General features: G+C 49.3%; 1 protein-coding gene across 8 annotated transcripts in view; it reads right to left on the bottom strand.

The window, feature by feature from the left end:
• Nod2 (nucleotide binding oligomerization domain containing 2) overlaps positions 1-26,205 on the bottom strand; it is a 50,171-nt gene that overhangs the window by 12,186 nt on the left and 11,780 nt on the right. The window contains exons 2-9 of one of the 8 annotated variants that reach the window (XM_076915580.1): positions 20,121-20,587; positions 14,129-14,234; positions 9,707-11,522; positions 4,779-4,862; positions 4,525-4,611; positions 2,525-2,608; positions 812-905; positions 315-398 (exon numbers count right to left, since the gene is read on the bottom strand). In XM_076915580.1, the coding sequence (XP_076771695.1) occupies positions 878-905; positions 2,525-2,608; positions 4,525-4,611; positions 4,779-4,862; positions 9,707-11,522; positions 14,129-14,234; positions 20,121-20,579 (2,664 nt within the window). In that variant the 5' untranslated portion in view covers positions 20,580-20,587 and the 3' untranslated portion in view covers positions 315-398; positions 812-877. Of the gene's footprint in view, positions 1-17; positions 141-314; positions 906-2,524; positions 2,609-4,524; positions 4,612-4,778; positions 4,863-9,706; positions 11,523-14,128; positions 14,235-20,120; positions 20,588-25,883; positions 25,948-26,205 lie in introns of those variants that run through there. The other 7 variants (XM_076915576.1, XM_076915581.1, XM_076915577.1 and 4 more) reach the window with 7 other exon arrangements.

The raw sequence follows: 26,205 nt of genomic DNA, 5'->3' as shown, positions 1-26,205 counted from the left end.
GCTCCCCCCCCCAAGGCCAGGAGCGGCCACCAAACCCCTCCCCAACTGGACAGCCAGTTTCAACGGATTCGAACGAGTCCTTAAGATATGATGGTTTCAACTCACAGCCTTCCTTCCATTACTAACGTGGAATCATGACCCTAAAAGGAAGGAGAGTCACCTCCAGATTCACCCCCAAGTCCTCAAGTTCCCAAACCCACGGGTCTTTCTTATTCCCTAATACAAGGGAGTGTGTGCAAAGTTCAGTGAGCTTCAAAACTGTCCCAACCACCTAGCTCCCCCATGACAATGACATGACACATCTTGCAGCTTACCTGAGCCACTTCAAGCTCCGGTGATGGGCCACAACTTCAGCCAGGGCTTGGGCGCCCTTATCACCCACGCTGTTGCCCCAGAACCTGAGGTGTTGATAGGGTGTGTTTTAGGCACGTGCCCATGTGCTTCCCTACTGCCTCCCCACCCCAGGGAGGTCCCAGGGGTCCCAGCAACGTGGACCTACCACACCATTTTGGTAAGATGACCAAACTTCACTCAGAGTTTTCAGTGGCCTTAAAGCCTTTAGCAAAGGCTCATGAACCCACCCCTCAGTGTGGGGGAACTTACCCTCAGTGGTAGTTTACAGGGTTGTGATTTTTTTTTTCCTCCCTCACATTTAGTCCAGATTTGCTTCCTGGTAGCTATCACCTATTACAAATCTATAACTATTCTGAGAGACTAGCCAGAACAATGCTAACTCTTCCTGGACAAACCAGCCTTTCATCTCTTTTTCCATCTTAACCCCGTCTGTTTCTAGGATGTCCAGGTCCTTTACCTTCTGAGCTACTTTCTTCCGACCCACTATAGGTTGGAAATGGTCCTCACATTCTGACCCATACATTCAGAGACTTGCCCTGGAATGTGGATACCTACAGATGAACAAAGACAGTCACACTGGGTTGGCATAGCACTTTCATGCACTCTGCAAATAGTTAATGAAGTTGGTTGCCAACTTCATTAGGCTGAGAAGATACAGCCCACCTCTGCAGGTGTTAGCAAGAGTGCTTCCAGAAACAGTCCGATTGCATGAGAGGTCATGAGCTAACCAATTAATAAATCCCTTCACGGAGTCGTAATATGACAGCATTAGTGGCAGGTGGTACATAGGAGTATGGCCCATGGAAAGTCACCTGGGGTATGTGTCCTTTGGGCCATGTATTGCCCCAAGTCTCTTCTTGCTGTCTCCACTTGCTGGTCATGAAGAGAACAGCTGTTCTCTCCCTCAAGTTCCTGCCACCGTGCTGTTCAGCTCAAGCTCAAGAGGCCAAACAATCATGAACTAAACTCTCTGAAACTGTCAGTCAAAAAATAAACATATCTTCCCTAAAGTTGTCTATGTCAGATATCCTAGTACTAGCAACAAAGAGGTAACCAATCCATTAGATTAGGGATGGACTGAGGTAGGGCTTTATGGAAACACTGCTCTGTAGATAAGACACTGTGATATGGCAACAAAAATCTGGAAACATCCAAAGTGCCCATCAACGGGTAACTGTCAAATAGATTATGTAAAGCCACCCAACCAGTGGAATACTGTGCCACTCTTCTTAAAATGAGCTCACACTGGTCTGAATATGCCCATGCTATGTGTGAGACAAGAGGAGGGGCCAGGCTCACAGAGCAGAAAGTGTCTAAGGTTTTATCTCAGTCCCCAGTGCCATCCCTGACCCAGACAGGGATCTTAAAAAGATGTTAAATAGAAGCCAGACATGGTGGCTTCCCGAGCCTTTAATCCCAGCGCTCCAGAGGCAGAGGCTGGTGGATCTCTGAGTTCAAGGCCAGCCTGGTCTACAGAGTGAATTCTAGGAGAGCCAGGGCTACACAGAGAAATCCTGTCTGGAAAACCATAAAAGCTAAATGGGACATAAATGTCCAGTTGTGGCAGGTGAGACCTCAGGCAGAACCATGGGAATAAGGCCTTGTTTCTTGTCTAGTCTGTTCCTGCTAACACAGCTGGAAAGGGCACTGACTTCAGATTACCACAGTCTCTTTCCTGGCTCACACAGAGTTTATAGGCAACTAGCCTGCCAGAGGATTGGGTCAAAACATCTGGGCCCTATGGTTATCCTTTCTTCCTATTCCTTGGATCCCACAATCCCCAGTTATTGACAACTAACCCCTCCCTTGGAAGCACAGCATCGGATCTTTCTATATTACCCCTGGTGTTCCTGAGAAGCACAAGGTACTTCCCAGGATAGCCCAGTGCTAAGCACCCATTCCTGAGGACAAGAAGGTTCAGGTCTCCAGCTCAAGGCACAGGCCTCTCCCTACCCTCGATACCACGAATCTCCCACTTACCAGGTGAGAAGGTGAGCAGAGGCAACTCAGAAGCAGCCTAGCAGCGCCCACACTCACCCCAGCCCACCTACCCTTCCATCTGGAGCCAAGGCTGCCTGGGGACTCTTCAGGTGAAGTGCTCGCCTGCCCCTAAATCTGTGAAAGCCCCATGTTCCTTCATGTGCACCCTTTATCTCTGAACCAAACCTACCCCAGGAACTGCAGGGAGGTGTTGCTCTTGAGCCCCTGGGCCAGCACCTCGGCTCCAGCAGCTGTAATGTGATTGTTCCCCACCCTGGAAGGAAGACACAGAAGATCAAGGAAGGCAGGGCATGCCGGCACCTGGCCTCTCCTGGGGTGTAGTAGGGACACACTGCTCAGCAAGTGGTTCCTGCCACTCGGGTGTGGTTTTCCAAATAGGTCTGGGCAGGAGTCAGAGTAAAAAGCTGTCCTGGCTTTCTGTTTCCTGGTTTCCCTAGGAAATTGTCACCTCTTTTGTTCTTGGTCTCAGGCATCCTCAGTATACACCCCAGTGTACCCCTCCAACCCCACCCCTGTGACTTCAAACCCACTGTCACTAGGGGCGGCACTGGCCTATTCTGAAGGGACCAGGAAAAGAGGAATCAGAGTGTTCAACAACGCCGAGCATGAGGAGGAAGGCAGGCAGGGTCACAGGGGTGCAGCAATCAGCAAGGACAAGACCATGAAAAGGCTCCAGAGTAGCTAGATCTACTCTCCTCTGACAGTTCAGAGCTGTCACCCACAAGGCAAGCTTTCCAGAATAGATGCAAATCAATTTCATCTTTCCAAGGCAATTGAAACCACCCTGGCACACAACAATCATATGGGGTAGGTGTGGCCATCTCATCCCAGACAGTATGTGGTATCAAGAAGGTAACCCAAGACCTTTGCTGGGCAAGTTAGCTTTGAGACCTCCCCAGTGGCCTCATGAACTCTCAGAGCAACTACTTCCTCCCATCTATCTCCTTCATACAGGGTCAGTACCCTGCCTCCACAGCTCCCTCTTTATTCTCCTACCCGTAGGCATTTTCTGCTCTTGTAATCCCTTCTCTGAGCACTGAACTAACATAAGGATACACAAGCTGGAAGCTTACATAATTTACCCACGATCCTTCAGTCTCTCAGCTTACTATATAAAGCACGCACTGTACTGTACCAGCTCTTTATGTGCGTTCACTCCGCCCTGACAGTCTTTCAGATGGCTGTAAATATGATCCCCATTTTAAGGATAGAGATGGGGACAAAAACATCTGATCCAACTGCTCATGCAGCTAATAAGGATTCAGATCTCTGGTGTCTATATTCCAACCAGGGGACAGCCTAGTTCCAGAGCAACCACAATAAAAACACCATAGACTGACCACAAACCTAGGCCTCCAGTTCTGAGTCCAACAGCCGGTGCTACCCACAGATTTCACTAGATCGCTGGACCAGATGAGACTGGAGGAGCAGGTGGCAGTGGTAAAACAGAGCTTTTTGTACAAAGTAGCACCTGTGGCCTGGGCCTTTGTAGCCCTGAGGTGAGCTGCATGCCAAATTTTAAAATGGCATCCCTCATTGCCAAAGGCAGCCAGCAGGTAGAAAATAAGAGATGGAACTATTCTTCACTGTCTTCACATCATAAAAGGCATGAATATCAGAAAGAGAGAGAGAGAGAGAGAGAGAGAGAGAGAGAGAGAGAGAGAGAGAGAGAGAGAGGCTTGAGATCAAGAGACTAAAGACAGAGGCATTAAGCACTTGGGGTGTATCTGTCAATCTTGGGTAGGAAAGCGATTCAAATTGAGGGCAGGAGCATCAGATGGAATTTCAAACCTTGCCTGATGAGTGCTGAGGAAGCTCTGGGGAACATTCCAGCACCTGGGTACCACAGCTGTGCCAGTAAGCACGGTAAGCACAGGTTCATGTACATCAGAAAGAACTCAAAATCATAGACACTGTGGGGGTGGGGGGAGGGGTGATAGGCCTAGAAACTGTCCACACCCCAGGGACCAAACTTCCAAGACAGGAGCTCCTTAGCCTCAGCAGAGCAGAGCACACCATGGGAACTAAGAAATAAGCTCAAGGTGAGACCCTTTCCTGGATGCCGTTAAGGATCACCAGCTACTGTGGGTCACAGACCAGCTACCGTGGGTCACCTAAACTCAGCTCTGGGAATGTGGGATTCGGAAAAGAAGGGGAGTCAAGGCTCACCTCAGGGACAAGAAGTTCTGCTTGTGCGCAAGGAGCTTGGCCATGGAGTAGGCACAGCCATCTGTGAGTTTGTTGTTGAAGAGACTGCTGGGTTCCAGGAAAGATGTAAACAAAGCACATGACCAGTGAGCTCTCCAACCAGGGAGTCCTCCTCTCTTCCCAGGAGCCATCCTGCATCCGCCTGCCGGGTCACACCTGGCCCACCCCATCACCCACCCATAGCTGCCTCGGTGGCCCTGCCCAGTCCTACTCACGCTAGCTTCTGGAGCTGCTCACAGCGAAGAGCACACTCAACGAGCGTGTGGGCACCTCGATCTGAGATGTTGTTATCTCGCAAACTGAAAAAGACATCATTGGTTCGGTTAAAAGTAGAGCTGATGAGACTAACCCCCAAAGAGACTCTCGCCTCCGAATGACAACCTCACTGTGCTTCTGGGAACCAGAAGGGCAGAGTATCCCATGCAGATAGAGAGTCCCCCACCCAGAATCCCTGGCTAGGGGAGCTGGCGGTAGAGGACAGTCCATGGCTTGAGGACCCTGACTAAAGACCACTGGCGTCTTTGAGAAGCCATGGAGTTGATTTCAAACCCAGTTCCCATCTTTGCAGAAGGATAATGACCATGACAATCACCCCATATAAGGCTGTGAGCTGTAGAGGAGCTGACTTGTGGCAGAAGCAGCCAGAACAGGATGAGTCCTCTAAAAAGCAGACTGCAGACCAGACAGACAGACACAAGTATCTCAAACCTTGGAAACATGCCTAAGTTAATGAGCACTGCTGACCAGCCCTTTGCTCACCAAAGCCCTGAATGTGGGCAAACCCTTGCAGCTCCTCTAGGGACCCTGGATCACAAGGTTATCTGAGAGCTTTCCTCAACTACAGCTTCTCCAACCTCTACATGGAGCTTGCAGCCTAGGGATATGGACTTAGTGAAATAAAAAACCTGTGTACTTCAACAACTATTACCCACCATTCTTTACCTTCAGGCAAGTGTAAGTAGTCCTGCATAGATGGTTACCAACCCAGGTACTAGTCCCCCTCAGCAGAGTGCCCTGACCTTGATCAGCTGAGTCACTAACTGTCCTAGTTCACTTTCTGTTGCTGTGATAAATACAACACTATGAACCAAAAACAAAACAAACAACAAACACAACAACAACATCAAAAACTCAATAAAACCGAGAATTTGTTTTAGCTTATCGTCCCAGAAGGATAAGAGTCTGTATCACGGCAGGAAGGCATTGGCCTCAGGTAAGCAGGGTGGCTGGAGCATGAGAGCTTACATCTCCAATGGGAAGCACAAAGAGAGTGAACTCCATATGGCAAAAGACTAAACTCTCTAAGCCCATCTCCAGCAGCAATGGTGTAACTACTAAACCTCCTGAAATATCACTGCCAACTGGGGACCAAGTGTTTTAAATACCTGCCCCTATTGGTGTGTGTGGGGGGGGGGGGGTGTGGAGATTCTCATTACAACAATTAGACTAGCTAGCTATCTGCAGGTCCCAGCACCTGCAAGAAAGAAATGCCCACCTCAGCAAACCTTGTGCTCGTACAGCCCTCCCCCAAGCACTGTACATGGTAAGAGCTGCCTGAAATCACCAGTTCACTCCCTGTGCCAGGCACTGCTCTGTGAACTCCCCAACAGTAGCATCACGAATTTCACCCCAAATCCATGCAGTAGGCCCTAGAATGTGTCCTCAAGAGAGAGAATAAAAGGCACAAACAAAGTGGGGGGACTTTGCTAAGGTTGCACAGTGCTGAAATGGTTGGGCCAGAGCAGTCCAGCTGCCAACCTGCTCTTCAGCACAGCACGGTGCAGCCTCCCCAAGGCCTTTTCTAGGGCTCTCAGGGAAGTGGTTTTCAAGCTGCAGGTTGTATGCCCTATTAGTGAATTCCATAGACAATTCTGAAAGTCCTGAGCAGGATTTAAACACTGAAGTAGGACAGCTGAAAGACAGCAGGGTGAGTCAGAGCTAATGAGGGAAGTCATCTCACAAAGCTCTTGTTTCAGTTCCACACGCCCGTGGGTCTGTGCATTCTCTCAGGGAGGGGCACAGAAAACTGAAACCATCACCCTAGAGGCAGAGAGAGCAGAATCTAAAGAAGCCTGCAGAAGAACACTTTGCATGTAGGGTTTCTTAGAGACCAGGATTTCAGTTGGCATGGAAACACTTCGGGTGAGGAAGATGCAGACTCACACTATGGGAGATAAGCGCCGGCCCCTTCTTTCCTTCTGCCTTCTTTCCTCTCTACGTGGCTGTGTTATGTACGTATACACACACACACACACACACACACACACACACACACACACACACAGAGAGAGAGAGAGAGAGAGAGAGAGAGAGAGAGAGAGAGAGAGAGAGAGAGAGAGAACGAGAGAGTTGTACATAGGTTAAGAACAGTAGAGCTTAGTCAAGGGTTTTAAGTGCCTAGTTCAGCTTTCTCTTGCTAACATAATCCCTGAGATGATTAACTTAAAAAGCAAAAAGATTCATTTTGACACACACATTTGAAGACATCAGTCTACCTGCTGGCCTTCCTGCTTTGGGACCTATGTCAAGGGAGCACATCATGACAAGGGAACAAACAGTGTGTATCTCCAGCCAGAGAATAACGAGTAGAGGAATAAACTAGGCTCCCATAACCCCTTATAAGGGCACACCTCCAATAACCTACAGACTTTCCACAATTTCCCCCTTTCTTAAATACGTCCCATCCCAACACACAAACCCTGGAGGGACATATATCCATACAAGGCAACTCCTCAAGATAAAAAGAAGCTGAGTCCTGAAGAGCAGGATTCTCACAAGGCAAGACTTCTGGTGTCTGAATCAGGGGTGATGTTTGTTACACACAGGTTCGAAACCCTCCCCAACTCCTCCAATCCCCTCAGACTCTGAACAGGAATTACTGCAGCCCTGGAGCCTCCAATTCAACAAGCTTCTTTTCATGATACTGCATGACCACCAGAAAATTAGAACCAGGCCAGGACTCCCTTTCTCTGAAAACAGACAGACCCACAGTCTCCCAGACCTCTGGACAAATCAGTATGTCACAGAATTAGCTGAACATTCTTAATCATGGAAAAGGGACCATTTAAAAATTCCAGGAATGGGTGCTGAGTTTGGTAGACTGTATCTCTAACTCCAGCAACAATGGGGAGAGGCAGAAAGATCTCAAGTTTGAGATCGGCTTGAACTAGCTGAAGCCCCACTTAAAAGTAAAAAGCCAGAGATGACCTGCTCTGAGGATCATCCAGGCCAGTGCACCTGGTCTTCTGAGGTTGTGGTTTAAAAGTACTGGCCCACTAGCCAGGAGAGCAGCTTCAACACCCAGGGCTCCAAATTCCCAATTAAGGTCCCATGCAGGTTCACTCTTGGGGACATGGTGCAAGGTACAGATCATGTCCACTCATCTTCCTGGCCAACTTCTTGCTTTTCTCTTGGCTCTAGGTGCTGGGAGGCAGATACCCTAAGGTGACAGCAGGCAGGCTCAGCCAACAGAAGGCACAACACTGGAAAGGCAAAGGGGCAGAGAGAAAGGACCTCTTACCTCAGTTGCATCCCTTCCTAAAGCTCCTCCCCAGGTCATCCTCTCAGCCAGCTTCAGGCTTTTCCCTAGAGCCCTTCCTAATTCCGATCCACAGCTCTGCAGTCTCTTCCATGGACTTTCTCCCTATTTCCCAATTTAGGGGCTCCATCTGTTTCCTTAAGACCCTGATGGAACTATTCGTATTTCTATTATACAGTTATTGTGAACAAAGGAGCTATACATTAACTCCACACTCAGCACACCATATTATGTTATAAACTTGCAATCACCTCGCTGTACAAGGGTTAGTTAAGTCAACACACAGTTTCACACAGGTATCTGTGTGTTGTGGCTTTGCCTTAGAGCAGATAAGTCACCTAATAGAGACAGAAATCTTGCCTTTTGTTGAGTTCAATTAAGGTTATCCACAAGGAGAGCCAAAGCCCCAGGAGGCTGTTTCTAGATCTTAACTGTAATGTACTACTTCCTCCTTCTGATAGGATCTAAATAAATAGCAGGCCACCCTCTTTCACAACAAATGAGAAGGGAAGTTGGGGGGAGGGGCATGCTGGTCACCAGAACTGGGCATACGCTCTGTCTTTGCCCGACCCCAGACATGGAAAGAGGCCCACACATTCAAGAGCACAGATGTTCCAAAGAGCAGAGCCTCATGTTTTCAGCCATGGAGCAGAAAGTAACATGGGTAATGGGAAGTTCTCCAACCGATTTCTCTCAAGTCCCGAAATTCCCATAATGATGAAATTTTAAAGACTCAGATGGGGCTCAAACTATTTCTGGTTTGAAGTGGTCCTTAATACAGACACAAAAGTCTGTGTGGGACCTCAACGATTCCCCAGAGCAGTGGAAGTGCATCCAGAGGCAGGGGCCAGGAGACTTGGAACCAGAAAGGCACAGTTTGTGAAAACCACCCTTGTTGCCCGTATGATTCTAACAAGTTATTTGACTTCTGTGAGCCTCAAGGAAAGAATCGTGGGGTGCTAAAGGCCCTGCTGAGCCCACGATGGTTGTGGGGATGGATAGCGTTATCCCAGGAAGTACAGCACAGTGCCTAGCACAAAACTTCAAGTCTGACTGTGATGGTTAATCCTGGGTGTCAGCTTGACACACCTGGGGAAAGGGAATCTCGGTTGAGAATTGCTTCCATCAGATTGGCCTGTGGGCATGTCTATGGGTTTCCTTGATCATTCATTGATGGGGGAGAGCCCAGCCCACTGTGATACCATCCCTAGGCAGGTGGGCTTGGTATGTATTAAAAAGCTAGCTGAGCAAGCCAGAAGACCCAAGTCAATAAGCAATACTCCTCCACAGTTTCTTCTTCACGCTCCTGCTTCGTTGGTGATGGACTGTAACCTGTAAAAATGAAATGAACCCTTTCCCCCTCAAGCTGCTTTTGGTCAAAATAGTATATCACAGCAATGGAAGGCAAACTAAGACAACAGCTATAGTTATTTGTTCTGAAACTAAGGCCCAGAAGAGGAAAGCGTCTAGCTAGCGTTGTATGGAGGGTAGCAGAGGTGGAATCCGACCCAGACTTCTGGATCCCAATAGTGTGCTATGCTTCTACATCGAACCTTGACAGTAGCATTTGCCCAGGCCCAATCAGCAAGACCTTGTCACACTCACTACAGAGCTGTGCAGACACCAAGGCACGGCAGCAGCTGTTCCACTCCAACATCTCCCACAGAGTTGAAATCCAGCTGCAGGGCCACTGGCCGCTGGAGGTGCTGTAGTACAAAGGCCAGAGCAGCACACTCGGCAGGGCCCACTCTGCAAAATGTCAACTTCAGGTGCCCGATGTCCAAGCGACGTACAGCCTCCTGGGCCAGCTGCTCCTCCTGCATCTCGTACAGGCTCCGGATGAGCCAAATGAAGCCAGGCATGGCATGCATGCTCTTGGTCTCACCCGGCACGGCAGGCGGGATGGAATGGAAGTGTTCACGGAGGCTGTGGGCCAGACATGAGCGGACACGTGCCTGACGCTGGAGCAGCACCCTCTCGGAGACCTGGCACGCGGCCAACAGGTCCCGATGCTGCTGGGACAACAGACCCGCTAGGAAGGCCGCTGTGATCTGCAGGTTGTGTGGCTCAGCCTTCTGCAGCCGGGCCGCTTGGCTGCCCTTCTTGACTCTGGAGCCTTGGATACACAGGTTGGGCAGCAGCCTTTCCATCAGTGAACTGCCCAGCCGGCCACACCGGAATAGGTGCTTGAGAGAGGCCGCTGACGTGTCAGCACTGACAGCCAAGTAGAAAGCGGCAAAAAAGCACTGGAAGGTAATGTGCAAGAATTCCAGGGGTGCCTTGCTCCCGGGCACAACACTTTGGGCACGTACCAGGAAACCAAGAGACATATCATCAGCGTCAACCTGTGCTGCCTGGAGCTGCTGGGCTGAGAACACGTAGCAGCTCATGGCCAGGCCCTGGAGAGCCAGGTGGCCAAGGTGCAGGAGGGTGGAGAGCCGGCTTTGGAGGAGTCTAGGTCCCAGACCAATCGGGAAGGAGTCCGGAGGGGAGGCATGCAACAGAAAATGCTGCAGGATCAGAAGATACATGTCCGTGCTAGTTGTTGGGAAGCCCCTGTTTTGCAACAGAAGTTCCCGGTGACATCTGGATACCATCCATGAGAAGACAGGGAGGTGGCACAAACCATGCAGAGACGAGGTGGCTTGGATCAGGTGGATGAGGCGGTCTGCCACCCCAGGTTCCCGGTGGTGCTTTCTCAGGTACAGTTTGATGCCCTCTTCGGAGAAGCCCTTAAGGTGGCACTCTGTACGGACGAACTTCCTGAGGAGCGCCGACACAGCATCCGGGCGGCTGGTCAGCACCTTGCAGGCATTCTTCAGCAGGTTCCCCTGAAGAAGGTTGAAAAGCAGAGTCTGGACTGACGTGGGGTCCATCGGAGAGCAGTGGCGCTCCCGGTCTGTGAACCGGAACTTGAATTCATCCAAGCCATCAAAGGTTAACAGGACACGGTCAGGATGGTCAAGGAGGAACTGGAAGACATCGTTCTGACCAACATCAGGCCAACAGCAATGCTCAAAGAGCAGCGTCCTCAGGGACAGCGGGTTGGCCATGCATTGCAGCTGCCGGCAGCTGAATGGGAAAATGAAGAGAAACTCCTGGAAGTTCTGTCCTGTTGCCCACAACAAGTGCAAACGCTGCAGAAGAGTGCTCTTACCACTGCCCGCTTCGCCCACTACCAGTATAGTGTCTGCATCTTTGTTCAAGTGGCCATGGGTACCAAAGAGTTCCTCCAGGCTCAGGATGGCAGGGCTCTTCTGCAAGGCCCCAGCTGTGCCCACCTCTGTCCGTAGCTCCAAGATGTTCTCCGTGTATACATCCTCCAGGCAAAGATTCTCTGACCCATCGTAAGTACTGAGGAAGCGAGACTGAGCTGACACCATGGTCCTCAGCTTAGATACGAACTTCTGACACTCAGCAGCTAAGATCCAGAAGAGACAAACGAGGGCAAGACCATGGTCACAATGGGACATACACAGAGAGTAACCTGCATGGGGGTGCAATGTATGGAAGGGCTAGAGAGAGTCTGTCCTGCCTTACCCACTTCTAAGCTGAGGGTTTAGGGGACAGGCCCAGAGGCTTCCTAAACCTGGTTCTTCCTCTGCAAAGCAGGAATATGGCAGGTAACTTTGATATGGTCAAACAAGGATGATGCATGCCACCTGGTAAGTACAGCATCCAACACAAAGGACATTGACCACTGTCATACTTAAAATGCACACCTGAAGGGACCAGGGAGGGTATGAGTTACAGGATCTGTTTCCTGATTGTCTATTCCTGTCAGATGGCCTGAGACACCCTTTAGTGTCCACTGCCAATTTCTGAAGGAAAATAGAAGGGGTCATGGCTTTGGTACCCAAATCCTAAAGTCTGACACTTGGGCCCACCATCTGCTTGGCCTTGAGAGGATCCAGTGTTCTTCTCTGTAGCAATGAAGACTATTAAGGCTTTCATTTGAAATGGCCCTACCAGTCTGTGTGTCTGAATGCTTGGTCCTCAGCTAATAGTACTGTCTTAGTAGAGGTAAGACCTTTAGGATACAAGACCTCCCTGATATGGTCCACTGGGGGTAGGACTCAAAGGTTATGGCCTGGCCAACTGCCACCTGAGCTCTCTGCTTCCTGTTGGTTGCTGTAATGAAATCGGCCTCTCCTGTTACCTCTCCTTGGGTCAAGCTACACCAGTCATTAACCTTCCTGGCCACGATGTACAGTCCTAAAAACTGGGAGCCAAAATAAACCTTCCCCTCTTGAGTTAATTCTCTCAGATGCCTGCACTGAAACAAGACAAGTGGCCACAGACAGGATGGCAGCACCCAGATCTGATTCCTGGACCCTGTGTCTGTGTTACTGTATATGGCTAAATGGATTAGTCAGACTGAAAGGCTAACTCTGAGACCTCAGCATCACCAGGTGCCTGCGTCAAATCCTCATCCAAACTTTCTGATACTTTCTCCCTGCCCCTTCCTCCTCTTGCCTGTCTTCATCCAGGGCCCCACTACCAGCGCAAAGCTCTTCCTAATGAGAGCTTTGTTCCCCTTTCAAGAAACGGGGAAGTGCTGGTCAGAGGCTCAGGCTGGCAGGACGTCATGGGACATCATAAAATGTCAACATCTTTACCCCACCATGGCCTCAATGACCCTGGGAAAGCACCAGCCCATTTGGTCTCAACTCAGAGGCAAGCAAGTTCTTGTCAGAGAGCTCTTAGGCCACTGAAGTACCAGCAGAGACAAAGGAAGCTGGCACACAGGCCGCTGTCATTTCTTCTCCTCATCTTCTTTTTTCATAAGGTCTTACTATGGAGCCCAGACTTGCCTCACACTTGCAGTCTTCCCACTGTGCACTGGGATTATAGGCCATGCTGCCACCACCAGTATTCAAGGCCTCTTGTTCCCATGGGTAAGGATCCTTGTAGCTCTTTCTACTCTTTGGCTATATCAGGAGCACTGATCAAATACCAAAAGGTACACAGACCCCTTTCCAATGCCATGACTTAGGATGTCAGCTTCTAACCATTACCAAATATTACCGAAAGCTTCAAAACACACCTAGTCCGGGCACAATGGCCTAATGGGTAAGAGCAACTTGTTACCAAGCCTGATGACCCGAGTTTAATCTCCAAAATTATGATGGAAGAGACAGCCAACTCCATGTATACACACATGCACACACACGCACACACATGTATGTATACACACATGTGCAAACACACACATGCACGAGTGTGCACACACACATGTATACACACATGCACACATATGCATGCACGCACCTGCACACACACGCACACGCATGCACGCTTGCATACAGCCACACACAAATTAAAAAAAAAATAGGCAAAATAAAAATTGGTAGCATGAACTAAAGAAATGCTTTTCATTTCCTTTTAAAAATAAATAAACTCAATTTTCACCTTTTCTTTTGAGACAGGTGGTTTCTTTTCCCAAGTAGAAAAGGACACTACAGTCAGACCCATCTTGCTACTCAAGCCTCAATTTTCCCATCTGTGAAATGGAATATAGCAAATACCCACTTCTCGGGACTGTTGGTAAATGGCAGAGAATTCCCATCAAGTGCATGGCAGGCTGCCTGGTACATTTCAGCCATGCCACCTAGGGCCTCTCTCATTGCTCAGCTGGGTACAACGTGAATGAGACTGCACTTTCTACATCTGCCTGGTTATGAGTTCCAGATCACGAGAAACTAGGTTTTATGGATCAAGAGATCCCACCCTTATCTGTGCCTGGTATAGAACGCAGTTTGGACAGCAAGATAGCTGTCTCTACCCATAGCTAGCTCTCTCCACATGCATTGGCTCCAGGGAGCATCGTGTGGTTTGGGGAGCAATGAAGGGGGAGTGCCGCCTTGCTGTCATCTCTTCAATCTTCACTGCTGTCAGGTCACTGCTAGGCTTCAGATGCAGGAACTGAGTCTGGGGGACACTAGGCATCAGTCCGTGGATGCTAACTGCCGTGTGCTTTGCTCTTTAACCAGGGGTCTGTGTTCACCAAAAGGGACAAATACATACCCTCGTAAGGCAGAGACAGTGAAGCTGGTAATTCCCTGATGTGCTGGAGAAGGAAAGCAGCCAGTCCATTTGCCTTCACTGCAGCGAGATCAAGCAGCCTTCTTGCCTATAGATGACAAAGAAAAGGCCTTTATTGTTTTCAAGAAGGGATGGAGGAGGAGCATTGTGGGAAGGTTTCTATTAAAAGTTGGACACCCCTAATCTGCAGATCCCAAATCCAAACGCTCTTAAATCCAAAACCTTATTAGTACTGATACAATGTCACAACTGGAAAATTGAAACATCGTGTAAAATTACCTTCAGGCCATGTGTGCATGAAATATAAATGACTTCTGTCATTAGACATGGGTCGGGTTGCCAAGGTATCTATTGTTTATGTAAATATTCTACCACCCCAAAAAAATATCTGAAACATTTCTGGCATCAAGCGCTCGGGATAAAGGAAAAAGCACCAATGATACAATCGACACACAGTCCTCTTCCAGCATAGAGAGAGAGCCCAGAAAAACAACTGCGCTACCAGTCTGCATGTAGCAAACAAAGATGATTTAGTCGTGGTTGCTGAAACAAACACACAGCCAACCTGGCTCCCTCCCAACACCCACTGAGAGAATGAATAGCTAAAAATTAAAAGCTAAAAAAAAAGATCAAATAAATAAAAAAACCTACCAATGTACAAAAGCAAGCAATGAATTTGGAAGCTGTAGACCCCTGGAAGGCAGGTGCTGTACCAAGTCTCACGCCCTGGATGCTTAAACTCTCTCTCTACACAGAACCCACTTTCTTCTCCAGCCTAAACTGTGCCCTAAATCTGGGACCTGCACACCTAAATGTGTCATAAGTACACGCGCACATGCACACACACACACACGCTGGTCACAAATGCCAGGCACGCACGCCTTTCCTTGTCTCTGCTCAGGGCTCCACCATCCTTTTAGCTGTTCAGCCCAGCGTCTGAGGTACCTTCAGTCCCTTTTCTGCACATCATCAGTACATCCTATGGTCTTCACCTCCAAAGTACCAGAATCAAGCTCTCCGGTAGAAACAGAGTCCGGAGCACACAAGCAATGTATATGTGCACTAAAGTCTAACTGCCGCGTGTTTCAGTGGCAAGTGTTAGGTTACTTAGTCATAGATCATACTTAATCACAACATCCAAAATCCTGCCACTTCAACACACTGTCAACATAAGAAGTAGTGGAAGGTGTTGCTTTTTTTTTTTTTTCTCTTTTCTGTGCCATCTGCCACAGCTGGTACATTTAGCTGATGTCTACAAGCTATGGAGCCCTGTCCACACGAGCCCTACTGCCATCCTGCTCCGAGGCACAAGGTACCTGGAAACTGCACAACTGCCAATCTCTGCACTGGCCCTGCCTACCGCCTATCCCCCATACCACAGTCACTGGAGGGTGTCTGCTTCCTAGTCACAGGTGAATACTTTACAGGTTAGTCACATAGCCATAAACACCCCAGCCATGGCCCTATAGGAGAGGCCTGGGTCCAATGGTAAACTCTCCAGAGCCAAAGTAGACAAGCATCCTTGCCTGTGACCATGTAAACCCAGACTGCACCTCTTCTTGGCTGCTTGACTGCCTCCTCCGCCTCTGCCTCCGCCTCTCCTTGAATACTCCCTCCCATTTAATGAGCATGCCCAGTATGCTCCTACTACAGGACTTAGCTCTGGCTGCTAGAATGCTAACCCCTACCGCTGGCTGGCTAACTCTCTCACTCACTTTAAGTCTTCACCCAGCTTCTGTCTTCTCTGTGATGCTCTGCCAATCTTACAGGAAGGTGAAGTCAGTACTTTATGCCCTGGGACTCTCCACAGACAGATCCACTCATTTACTAATCTTCCATTGCAGAGGACACCTTCTAAACTCTGAGATCTGCTTCCTGCTGCTATGGTCTATCCCCAGCTGAGGTGTGAACATCACAACAAGGTTTTCTGTTTTATTTACTGATTTAGTCCCGATGACAGAGGCAGTATGAAAGGACTCCTGCTAGATGAACAGACAGACGGATGGATGGATGGATGGATGGATGGATGGATGGATGGACGAATGGACAGACAGATGGATGGGTGGGTGGATGGTTGGATACATGAGTGGATGAATGGGTGGGTGGGTAGATAGATGGATGGGTAGGTAGGTGGATGGATGGATGGATGGATGGATGGATGAATGGATGGTAGATAGATTGGTGGATGATGGGTGAATGGACAAACAAATGGATGGACTGGTGGATGGATACATGGGTGGATGGTAGAAGACTTCTGAAGGCTAAGTCCTAAGACCAAAATGTTGCTCTTGGAAAGCATGTCATGCCTACAGTCTGCCAAGAGCTCTGGCATGACAGCATCAAGTATGTTTGTAACACAGAGAGACAATGAAGACAAGGAACAAGTCAAAGAATTTATGACATAGATAACCAGGCTTTCTTCCCCCCTCCAAACCACTAGCCAGCCACTCACTGTCCCTGCCTGCCAGCTGCCCAGAGAGCTATATTCTGAAAGGATGAAAAAGAATCCCAGGCACAACAAAAAGTGGTTGCCATACCCCAAAGTCAGAGTTTAAATGACTGTGTATAACATGAATACCAAGGTTACTATCCACCTCACTCATCCTCCAGGTTCCCAGACCTCTACAATCAGCTTTTACCACAGGCAGGAAGCTTTCTATTTGAGGAAGCTGGTAAACTCATGAGAAAAGTTCTACAGATATAAACACTACCATTGTCTAACTATCTATGGTGGAAGTCACAGTAGACAGGTTTCACCTGGTTGCTCAGGAAATTTAAAAATATGTCTTTTTAAATAATAAGACAGATAACTAAGGCTTACCTATGCCCAAAGAAAGTGTCAAATATGGGAGATCAGAGCCAAATTAACAGGGAAGGGAAGGTAACTTGAAGTTTCAAAGGTTTATACAGGGAGTAAGTGATACCACACAGTGGTAGAGTGATTGTTTAGCATGTGAAAGCTCTGGGTTCCATCACTAGCACAAAAATGCATGTAGCATGAGTCAAGCAATGTAACCAATCATACAAACAAACAATAAACAACTGTTAATACCATCTAGTCTACATAAAAGATTACATCCTTAAAACAAGAGCAAGTTGCTGTAATAAAGAAACAGTAAAAACAGCTTTTACATGCTGCAGATGTTAAAGCAAAGATGAGAGCTTACAAGGTCAGGGTTGAAAATACCATACAGAAAACAGCAAAAGGTAGCTGTGGTAGACTACGCCTGTAATCTCAGTACTTGGGAGGCTTAAGAAGGAGGACTGGCCCAAATCTGAAGCCAACCTATGCTATATAAGAGTTACAGGCCAGTCTGGGCTACAGTGTAAGATCCTGTCTCAAAAACAACAGTAGCAGGATGCATGCACAGCAATGGAAAAGAGAAGAGAACAGGAAGATTCAACCAGAAATTCCAGCGTTCAAGCAGCTGCAATTCCATAAAGAGAGAGGGAAGGAACAACAAAGAAAACCATCAGTAGACTCATCAGAGAGATTTCTCAAGCACAAAGATGCAAGTTTCTGGATTCAAATGCCCAGTGCCTGAGGTAGATCATTACAAATTTCAGCATATTATGGACTAAAAGAAGCTCTGACAGGTTTAAGAAAGAGATAGAAAATGGTCTTTGAGATTTCAGTGGAAAGCCTAAACAGAGAAGATAATGGAGTAATGCCACGAAAATTCTGAAGGAAAATGATGGACAGAATGTATATTTATTTGATTGTCTTAGTTGGTTCTATGACAGAAGCGAGCAAGTCAGAGCCCATGCTGATACCTCAGCCCCGCTGGCTTTAGCAGCTGCATGAGTCACACGGACAGCTGGCATCACAGTTGGTGCTACCAGCCTGAGGTTTCCCAACAACTGTTATCCCCAACTGAGCAAAACTACACAAAGCTCTCACATCTTACGATACAAAGGGAAGCGTACACTCCTTGGAAAGAAACAGACTGAGATTCAGTTCCTAGCTAAGTCCTTCTCAAATGGGCAAGGCGGTCTTCATTTTTAACAAACACATCCTTCACCACTGGAAGAATGTAGCAGGGTTTAACTGTGCCACTAGAGAGAAAGCTAGTCCAGTGCCAAGTGCACACCCTACCCGAACATGCTCAGAGAGTCGGGGGAGAAATGGGGGGCTCTCTAACTCACATTCTGCTTCCTTCCATGTTTTCAGTTCCCAACCTTCAACCAATGAAATTAGAAGGTTAATCCTAGAGACATGTTAGCTGGATACACCATAAATGCCACCCACACTGAGTCAGAAATGGAGCCATTGAGGGAAAGAAAGCCAGAAATCCCAGTCCTTCTGTCTGTCTGTCCTTCCTTCTGTCTTTTCTTTTGGCACAGGATCTAACATGTAGTCTTAGCTGGCCTGAAATTCACTGAGTGCTGGATTAAAGGCATCTGGCCCCATTTCGTTCTTTCTTGAGATGGAGTCTTTTCCCATCCAGTCTTTCTTCTTTCCAGTCGGTTATAGCCCCCTGGGTCCTGCTGCAGTCTATGGATCTGGATTAGATCATGTTCTTTCTGTTTCTTTCTGGGTATCTACAGGCATCCACTGGTTGATTCTTTGGCCTGTAATTTATCTCAGTTTCTTTTCTTGGACAGTCTAGATACTCTTGGTATTAATGCTCCTATCTCCTATACGGCCTAAGCTTCCTTCCTCAAACCCTTTAGAGAATCCCTCCCTGGATACACTGCTGAACACTAGATCAAAGGTGTTAAGTTACAACCTCACTTGGGTGGGTAAGCTGGTTCTATCTCCACAACCAGTCTCAGGAGGCACTGAGCATTTATTAATATGTGCTTTTGAATACCAATGGAAGGGACACAGGGGCATACCTTCAGGCCCCATGTACAGGAATGAGAAGACTAAGTCGTGCATAGTCTGTGAAGACTTACTTGCCTCAAGCATCATGAGGGCCACACTGAACTCAGAGATGCTCATTTCATCTGCCCCAGGGGAGTTTACCCAAGCTCACCTCAAGTCCAACTCACCCATCATCACCCTGACATGTGGTCCCAACAACTCACTTATTTCATCAACAAGTACTCAGCAAACACCTATCACATGTAAGGCTCTCAACACACCAAACTTTAGCACAGAGTCAGGCATACGGTAAGCCTCATAGTCTGGATGAATAAATGAATGAATGAATGAATCAAGGCCAAAGCCCGCTGATTTCCCAAAACTAACGTAGAATGTTACTATTTTCCATGCGTCACAAGCAGCCTGAGGACCACTATCTACAGGAAAATAGAAGTTTCAGCGATACTCGGCGAGACTTTTCTGTCCTTGTGGTTTCTGTTGAATCATTGCATTTCAGTTTTAACGCAATTTCACATCTGAAATCTTAGATAGGCATTTAAACTGTATTGGCACATGGTGGGCTACACAATTAAATTCAGATCTAACGTAATGCAGAATTATTCTCCATTGAACTGTTGATTTGAAGCAGACACCAATAAAAGTCTGCAAGTACAGAGAGCCACTCAAGCAGCCATGACAGCAGCAGGGGTATGAGAGCATGACTTCCCAGACACATCTCTAATTGGTATATGGGTGATCGAGGAGCTCTCCCCAAACCTTGAGCATCAGAGATTAACAGTATCCTGCAGAGAAAGAGAGTGAGATGGGAGAAATGATGGGTAGAGGTAAAGGCTGGGGTAGAGCAAGAAGCTTCAGCACTGCAAACAAGAAAAAGAAAAGAAAGAGGAAGGAAAAGATGGAGAGCTTGGGATGTGCTCTTGGGATGCCCAGAAACATCCCGTCACACCGAACTGACATTGAGCTGCATCATTCTGAGTACTGAGGCCAAGCCCTGGGCTGCTGCAGCAACTCTGACCTGCCTGACCAATTGTGCATGGGAAATCCCACCAACTGCCTTATTCCACGGGGCTGACTCAACAAGAGTCACAGTCTTCGTGGCTAAGCATCCTGATCCTGAGGATTCTGCTGACACAGGCCACAGCTTACCCTCTGAGACGACGTGAAGATTGGCAGCCTGATCTCCTCACACTCGTACTGGCTCAGAAAACCCCGCTCCCTTGCCAGCTCCAGCACGGCTTCTACATGGTTGTAGAGTCTCCGCACAATGGCCGGCCGGTGACTCTGCAGGTCTCTGGCTGGATGAAGGGAGTTAGTGTCCCAGCACCCATGCAGTTCAAAGGTGTGACTGTTGGCTTGGGCCTCCTGCACAGCTTCAAGGAGCTTCTGACAGCCCCAGACACCCTTGTTCCAGACTGTGTCCAGCAGACGCCTGGCAGAATGAGAGAGAGGTTGGCCAGGGAGGCTGAGGCCCTCATAATCCTCCCTGGAGAGCACGTCCCAAGACAGCAGCCAGTCTAAGATGCTCTCAAAGCCCTCCAAGGACCCTGAGACCAACAGTGCCACCAGCTGGCTCCTCTGTGCCTGGAAGTCTTCCTGTGAGCACATGTCACAACCTGTAAGAGAGCAGGGGAGGTCAGAGGTCAGGAAATGACTTCTCTAGAAGCCAGGCTGTAGGGAGCGATGTATGCCAAGTCTAAGTGGGCCAGTTGTATTCAGGCACTGTCCCCAAAATAATGCCCCGGGATATCAAGAAGCTAGCTGCAGTTCTCATGAGTTTAAAACAGCCAGAGATTTAAACCCTTGAGTCCCTGGGCTCCTGTACCCTTGCTTGCTCTTAGGAAGCATCACAAGGCAGAGCTGACAGAAGATGGCTTCCCTCCTAGGCAGGGTGATGGGCTCTCCCAAAGACCACGCTCAGCCACACAACTTTGGAACCACTGGATCCATTAAGTTCACGCTAAGTGTCTTAGTGAAAGATTTCCTTTCCCACTCCCAACTGCTAAAAAAGCAGGTGCTGTGTGGCCAGTCTCATCTACAAAGAGGGAAACTGAGGCACGTGGGCAAGGGACTTTGTAGTACTTATAGCTGGGAAAGATAGGGCTGGGGTTTGGACCCAAGCAGTGGGACTCCTTGCCTGATGCAAACCTTTGTCTCTTATCTTTGGTATCCCCCAGCCCTGCCTCTGTATATAACTCATTACTACTCCATGGATAGAACAAGGGCTTGCTGTAAAGATGCCAATCCCGGTGAAATGGGATGTCATGGTGCACACAGAGCCTACTGGTATGCTACTCATCGACAGTAAAACACACACACACACACACCCCACATGCCCTTGACTGAAGGCCCTTGCTCCCTCCTACAAATTCAGCAGCATTCACTGCACGCTGCCCGTCTGCCACAACCCTCAGGAGCTCAGCCTTCAGGCCTGAATGCTGGGGCTCCGTGAGGAAGGGACGGACCATCAGAAGCTTCAGGCACGGAGATCCCTAAGCAGCAGAGAAAATCTCAGTGGGCCAGTTTGTAATTGCCACTAGGCTGGGGCTGTGTCCAAGAAAAGGAAAGTGAAAGAATACAGTCAGGGAGGAAGAGGAAGAAAGGCGTCCTTTCAAAATCTGGGACATTCTAAGAAGCTCAAGGAGAAGGGGTGGGGGGCAGCTGGAAATGGCCTGGGTAGTCCAGATCTGCCCTGTTAGATACTGATAACTTCCTCTATGGTAGGCACACACTGCAGGCTAGGTCTCCCTCAGTCTGACACCCCTACAAAGCACTGGCTCACGGGAAGCCCTGGGGATGTTAACTCCAAGCCTAGCCAGAGACTATGAAATGCTTTGGGGCTATCTTCAATCTCTAACTCAACACCACATTACTAACACACAGGCTAGAAGCCTGGGGCTGGCCAGATTGGGAAATTGAGGCAGTGAAGCTACCTAAGCATCTGGCAGCTTAGGAGAGAAGGAATCCCTACTGTGGAAGCTACTGGAAACCAGGAGCCCAGAGTTCCTATTGGTCAAGCTGGTTACCTGTCCCCTGTGCTCGGCCCAGGCAGAGGTGCCAAGAATAGGGAAGAGGCAGATGACAGCGAGGAGTCAAGTCATGGAGTGAGTCTCAACTGTGCAAACCAGACAGAGGTGGGGTACCAGCTACCCCAGCACCCCTGCCTGGGTCCCGAGAAAAGTAACCACTGGCCCTACCTACTCAGAGAAAAGCACAGAGGTGAGGTCAGCACTCTTGCCTGAGGCCCGAGGTGCAGCCAGGAAGTCATGGAGAATGAAAAGAAGCAAGATTGGATGGCCTGGCTCACTTTACCTATAGGATGCTGGGTAAGATGCATCCTATACTTCCTTACTGCTTCCTTCTTCTGCAGAGCACATGAGCCAAAAGCTCAGAGGTGTTGCACAGGCAGTCCCTGATCCGGCCAACCCACCCTAGGGGAAATCCCAAAAGCCTGAGCAGGAAGCCTGAGTTGGCAGGCCAGCACCCAGAACTTGCTCGTTCTTGGCAGTCCTGCCACAAAACCTGGTACTGGCGTTTACTCAAAGACCCTGGTGGTGTGAGGTGTCTCCAATAAATGTGCTTACCCAGAGAGAAACAACTGTGAGAGAGCAGAAACATACTCCCCTCCCAGATATATTAAGAGCCTGCCGGATACCCAAACCATCCACACCCAGACAATGACATCAGTCATGTGGACACTGGCAGGGTGAGGTAGGAAAGCCACGTGGCTTTGTACTCTGTTTCTACTGCAGCTGGAAATTCCCATCTTGCCAGTTTCCTGCAGACACAAAGCAAGACATATCCCCAAAGACCAATTCTGCCAGCCCCCTGCCTCTGAGAAGGCCAAGTCCCTATCTCATCCCAAACAGCTGGAAAAGAAAACCTGGGCTTGATACTTACTGTCCTCCTGACTGGCTGAGGAAGTTCTTCATTAGTTAGTCTCAGAATTCTATTCTTGCACCTTCCTACCTGGTCAGACCTGCCCTCCCCGGGCTAAACCCACTGCTTTGTCATCCTTGCCTTCTCTACTAGGCTAGTGCCATGTTGGAGCCACTCTTAGGCTCTGAGAGGTGCAACCCAAATAAAGAGGGTCACCTTCTTTCTGAAACAGAGGGTCAATTGTATCTACAAAGGCCCTGCTCCCCAAGCCCATGTCTGTTTCTTAGCACTTCCTTCCTGTCCAGGATCACAGGTAGCCTGGTTTTCCTGAAGTTCCTAGCTGAGGACATTGTTCAAGAGCTGAAATCCCTTTGCAGTGCCCCAGGCCTCCTGCAGACTGGAGAGGAAGAGGGACATCCAGGGCAGAGCAGAGCTGTCCAGGTTCTGGCCAGCTAAGCTTTCCCTGGGGCACTAACCCCCATCTCCTGCTCTGTCTCTGAGTTGTTCCCCAGAAAACCAGCTCCCATCAGAGAACAAACAGAGTAACTCATCCTTCATTTCCTCCCTCCCTTGTCTGGACCTGAACTGCCTTTCCCAAATCCACTCCATCTCCTTTGTCCCCTCCCACATCCACTACCTGAGAGAATGCAAAACCTAATTTCCAGTTGTTCTGTTCTCTGCCTTCCAGTTGTTCTGTTCTCTGCCTTCCTTTCTGTCGAGGGCATCCGGTCTACCTGTTCACCCTCCTCCCTGGAGCACTTCTCTGGAAGTCATTAAAGATTTCACTGATATTCCTCCCTGCTTCCCAGCTGCTCCTTCTATCCATTCTGCCTCCAAGGCTGGTTCCCAGTCCTCCCCCCATCCCCCCCACAGCCACCAAGAACTGAATCACTGATGCTTCTCTGCCCACAGGCCCAATTTCCAACTGTGATAAAGATGACTGAAATGTTACTGGACACTATTCAACATCGTATGGTGCCTACCACCATCTCCGAAAGACAAATACAAAATCAATCACTGGCTCTCCCTCCTAAAAGCTACCTCCCAGACGAAGGCAACCCCCAAACTCTCAGAGTCATACTTGACTCTGCCTCTCTCCAGCGTCACAGACTATCCACCCAGCCTTCAACAGACTCCAAATCTGAAAACCACAGATTCTCTCTATGCTACGATGTAAGCTCTCTAACTCCCCTCATGGTTCCCTCATCTGCCATGAACCTCCATAGGCAATCTCAGCCTCACAACTAAATGAACACTGCCGGACCCTAAGTCAGAGCAGGAGCCGTATCTGTTCACGGCTCCCATCATGGTCAAAGTGAAAGCCAAAAGCTTTTATAGCAACTTCAAGCCCAATACAAGAGACCTCAGTTACCACCCCTTTCCTCCTGACACCCACCATTCCCCCCACGGCCCCCCACCCTTCATTTCCACCCTGCTGTAGCACCTAGACTGCTCCTTACAAAACAAGGAAGGCTGCTCTGGTTTCTCATGCTCCTGCCTTTGCATAACCCCCGCCCCCATACACACCACACACACACACACACACACACACACACACACACACACACACACACACACGGCTTTCTCTATCCACTCCCCCACCCGCTGCGAGTCACATAACTTGCTCACCACCTCCTTAAGACTTCTCTCAGTGGTGACTGTCTCAGAGGTGCCTTCCTATGCTATGCAAAACTGTTGTCCCCAAGCCCTGTCCACAGTACTTCCTGTCATTTGAGATGGCATGCGTTAGTGTGATCTATTCACCATACCTATCCCTATGCATCACCCAGTGCACACACGGGGTCTGCATGAATTGAGGATGTGTTTATGCCACACAGCGTGGGGGCGGGGATAGCTGTGGAACCAGAGAGTTGCAAGGCACAAACTTTGGCCAAACAGGTATAGAAGCCACTTTGTTAGCAGTAAGCTCCCGCTCACCGGGCCACCCTGCAATGCTGACCTAGGTGGAAAAGAGGGGGCAAGACAGAGCCAGTGCCAGCTCAGAGCTGCATGTGGAGGCCAACTGTCATCAAGTGGCCAAGAAACCAGGAACTCCAATGGCTTCACAATAGACTGAACAGACCAGAGCCAATGGAACTGACTCTTTGGTCTTCTTTACCAAGAGGATAGAAATGGGGACTGGGCTTTTCCCCTGCAGGAGACTAACCCTGGATGAGATTACCTACAGAAAAGCCAATGCCCCTGCCCCAGGCCAGGACCTTGCGGGCTCTAAAAAAGACACAGAAGTTAGAGCTTCTGCCAGAAGCCAGACACTCCTACCCAGAGGCTTGGGAGCTAGCGTGTCCAGACAAAGGCAGCACCAAAGGCTTAAGAAGCAGAGGAAAAGAACCAAGTTGAAGCCTGAGCACTTGGCTAGCATTGGGCAGATAGGTGTGGGTCTCTCCAGGCAGGAGTAGGGTTTGATCCCAACTCTCACACCCACAAATGAGTAAGGGCAAGGAGGAGGCTGGCACAAGGATTATGAAGCAGCAGCTGGGGTTAGAGAGGATCTCTGAAAACTAAAAGAGAAACTGAGGCCCACAGAGAAGGGGTGGGGGGCAACTGAACCAGAAATAGTTCCTGCTAAGACCCAAAGCAGGGTTTTCTCCCTCTGGGTAAGGACCTCGCCTGCAACTTTCCCCTCAGTTGTCCCAGCCATCTCCAAATCACAACCTCCCCTCAGACATCAAAGGATCCTGGGGGCTTCAACGTGGTTCCTATGCCCTCTTCCTTCTCAGTTACCAAAGCCTGCCATAGCTCCTCTCGAGACATCCCTTTCCTTTCACAGCCAATCAACTCCGTTGATGCTTCCAGGAGAAACAGAGTCCCTTCTAGAAGCTCAGCCAGGCCAGCTCCAGAGCCAGTTAGCAGCGTCCGGAGGATGAGACTTGTGACAGTCGTGATCTCCACATCACCGAGCGCTGTCGTCCGGGAGTCCTCGGTCTTCACCCCGCATCCCCACCCCGAGAAAACCCTCCTTTCCACACATCCACCCACCCCGATCACCCGCAGACCACAGAACCAAGCACTCACTCACTGCCAGCTGCAGCGCGGCGCCACGATTCCTCAGCCAGCCCAGTAGTGACTCCAGAGAGGCACTAGGGCTCCCTCAGTGATCTCGCCCCGCCCACCTTCCCACCCACCCAGAGACTCCGCCCACTCTGGCAAGCTGGGAAGGGTGGCCACACCCCTCCTGGTTTCCCTCTAGGGACCGGTGAGACCGGTATCCCGAAAGAACCTGTGGTGCTTTGTGTTTCCGCACTTGGGGACAGAAGGGAACCCCAGAGTCCTGGGAACAAGAGCTAGGAAAGCCCTCGGTGTCAGTAGGAACCGATGCACCCTCCCAGGGATCTGT

The sequence above is a fragment of the Arvicanthis niloticus genome, chromosome 18, assembly GCF_011762505.2.
Source record: "Arvicanthis niloticus isolate mArvNil1 chromosome 18, mArvNil1.pat.X, whole genome shotgun sequence".
In the NCBI taxonomy this organism is placed as follows: domain Eukaryota; kingdom Metazoa; phylum Chordata; class Mammalia; order Rodentia; family Muridae; genus Arvicanthis; species Arvicanthis niloticus.
Note: the sequence above shows the minus strand (reverse complement) of the source record. Positions and strands in the feature narration are given on the sequence as shown.